Raw genomic sequence first — 3054 nt, forward strand, 5'->3', positions numbered from 1 at the left:
ATTTGGGGTTGTGCTAGAAAATCACTAGCAGGTCAAAGAAATTATTTCAAACACCTATATGTTAGTAACTATGGACTATTAACTATTAAGTACTGCAGATGAATTGCTTAACCAATGAGATGGTTGGAGTGCAGAGTGTAAATTAAGTTTCAACCTCATTATTATGACATTTATTTACTACAAGTGAAGACATGAACAAAGTAAGAATTAGAGTACTATTTACAAGTGACTGAAAGAAATCAACCATACAATAACATTCCGTCTCAACTGCTACAACATCACATCGTGCATCTTAGTCCAGGATACAAAATGATCTCTTTCAGTTAGCTGAAAAACAAACAATAGAAATATAAGTGAACACCAAACAACGAGTTAGATTAACAGAGTCAATCATTTTAATTCAAAAACATAAAAATTTATATAACTCCTTAACTCACAATGACCAGTCTTTCAGTATTATTGACACCAACATATAGACAAAGTTAACCATTATGAACAAAATGAATATGGAGGAACAAATAAAGAAAAATACATGATTTACACAGTATATAATTGCAAATTTAAGACATAACTCACAGTGACAAGACTTTCTGTACACAAACATAGTGAGAAAGATAACCATCAGAATGCAACAGGAAGATCACTTTTTACAGTTTAAGATTTTTCCATAGGTAATCTGTACAAGCATCAAATATAGTTCAAAATCATGTAAATATTATTTCAAAAACAACCTACTTTTCAAGGGGCTTTTTTTTCTTTGGCCATTATGACCCAAATGAGGCCATTCATTAATTAAAGTGTTGAAATCCCCACTTCCACAAATGCCCAACAGTTTTCTCTGGTAACAAACTACAACCCTACACACTCAATTTAAGCAAAAGATGCTCTTTATAAGAGTTGTAAAATGATCATGAGAATGGAGTGCTTTAACTTCGAACCATTTGCATATCACATAAACCATACACATAGATAAGATATTCTCTGAGGTGAATCCTGATTCTCACAACTCTAACAATGATGATATTGACAAGGAATAGTCAACTAGAAAATCATATTTAGAAGCCAACTTGCACATGGTCAAGTTGGTGTATGCAAACTATATACCATGGATTGGGCAGGCTCCTACATGACTATGTGACGGGCATTACAACCAAACTAATGCATACCAAATCAGGGGGGTTTATAATGACATATCTACTACTTAATCACATTGATATGCCTGCAATATTATCATTTATCCAAAAAATTTGCAACTTGGATAACTCCTATATGGTGTATGTACTACTAACTTGTGAGTGGAGACTATTTATCATTTACATGACAATAAAGAGGTTCCTAATCTTCTCTTGCAAATATACAACAATACAAATAAAATACCTATAAAACATGCAAATTAGACAGCTATAAAACTATCTACTTGATCGTAAATAAATTTGTGTAATGTTTGCAAAATCTGAAATTTGATTACCTTGGAACATGTCAATCAACGGCAGTGCAGCGTCATCATCATCATCATCATCATCATTTCCGTCATTGTCAGCATCATTATTCTCGTTATCATCATTATCGTCGTCGTCATCATCATCATCATCATCATCGTCATCTTCATCATTAATGAGGATAGTATTAGGCTGATCAATTAGAAGTAACGTTTCCGTGAGGGAGTGCACGGTGGTCACCATCATTGCATTACCATTTCCAAAAACATCAAGATCAGTGAACTGTTCTGTGGATGGATTGTAAACTTCAAATCTTTCTCCTTTGGATGGTGCTGACCTTATCAATATAGAATCACCATTCTTTCTAAACCCTAATACTCTATCAGATGAATCCTTTGGTGTCTTGAAAGTAAAAAAAATTTCAGTAGAGTTTGGAACATCAGGCTTCAATATCCAGACATCACAAACTTGTTGCTCACCCTCTACATGATCATCAATCACAACAAGAGACTCCATTCGCGTAGAAAGATACAACACCCCGGACAAAAGTGCTAAACTATCTGATAGGTATACTTGTCCAATTGTTTCACTTGTTAGATCAAATGTAATAAACATATTTCTACGATGCCCATTCCTTGTTCTTCTAGTATCATCCTCAGCAAGAAAATATATAATCCCATTTATAACTACATGATTCAAAGTCAGGTAAACTGATTTTCGAGGCTTATCGATAGGTATAGTTCTCCAAACCCTTGAGCTTACAGAATAAACCTCAACGTCCCAATTGACAGATTTAGAAGAGGCACGATCCCTAATTTTGACAAGTTTAATGTCACAACTGTTGGGACAAACTCCGAAACCAACAACTGAATGTAAAGCATTAGGAATCGGAATAACAATGCATCTTTGAAGTAAAGGATTCCATATAAAACATTTCGTATCTATATTATCACTTTGAAATAAACACAATAACCCGTGAGAGGAACCGAGTACAAACGATAGCATAGCATCAATTTGGTTAACAGTGTCTGGAACAGTAATAGGTAACTTATTTTGGGGGAAATTATCATTATCAATAATCGGAACGTAATTTTGTTGGAACTCGTGATACATATTTGTTTCGTACCGTGCAAGTAGATACTGCAGCTGATTGTAGCGGGTGCTGTGTTTAGTGATAAACGACTGGCTTTTGATGATGGAATTGAATTGTTTTGAAAGCAACGTGCATCGAATCAACGATTTAATCGGAAGATGTTTTATGATTTCAGCTTGAATTTCGATCGGTAGGTTATCAGCCATTGTTAATTTGGAGTTTGAGTTTGAGGACATTTTTGATTTTAGGGTTTTGAATTATAGAGCTTCAACGGTAGAGTAATTGATCGAAGTGTGTATGAGTTGGAACTGAAGATTAAACATCAGCATATATCCTTATCGTTATAGAGTTATACTACTCATGATATATTACTGTTATAAAAAATTGTTTTGAAAATCGTTTTCGGAACTAAACGGTGTATAGAGTGTATTGATATGAAATAGGGCAACTGGAGTGGATCGATTTATAATTTTTATTATGAATTATTAAATTAAGATTAAGATAAGTATTACGTATATAAGT

The 3054-nt window shown here is 33.7% G+C and overlaps 1 protein-coding gene across 1 annotated transcript; it reads right to left on the reverse strand.

The window, feature by feature from the left end:
* Positions 1–1409: 1409 nt before the first annotated feature.
* Positions 1410–2738, reverse strand: LOC139895569 (putative F-box protein At3g49520). Its single transcript, XM_071878145.1, has one exon. The coding sequence runs from the start codon at positions 2736–2738 to the stop codon at positions 1410–1412; it is 1329 nt and encodes a 442-aa protein (XP_071734246.1).
* Positions 2739–3054: the final 316 nt, after the last annotated feature.

The sequence above is a fragment of the Rutidosis leptorrhynchoides genome, chromosome 1, assembly GCF_046630445.1.
Source record: "Rutidosis leptorrhynchoides isolate AG116_Rl617_1_P2 chromosome 1, CSIRO_AGI_Rlap_v1, whole genome shotgun sequence".
Lineage (NCBI taxonomy): Eukaryota > Viridiplantae > Streptophyta > Magnoliopsida > Asterales > Asteraceae > Rutidosis > Rutidosis leptorrhynchoides.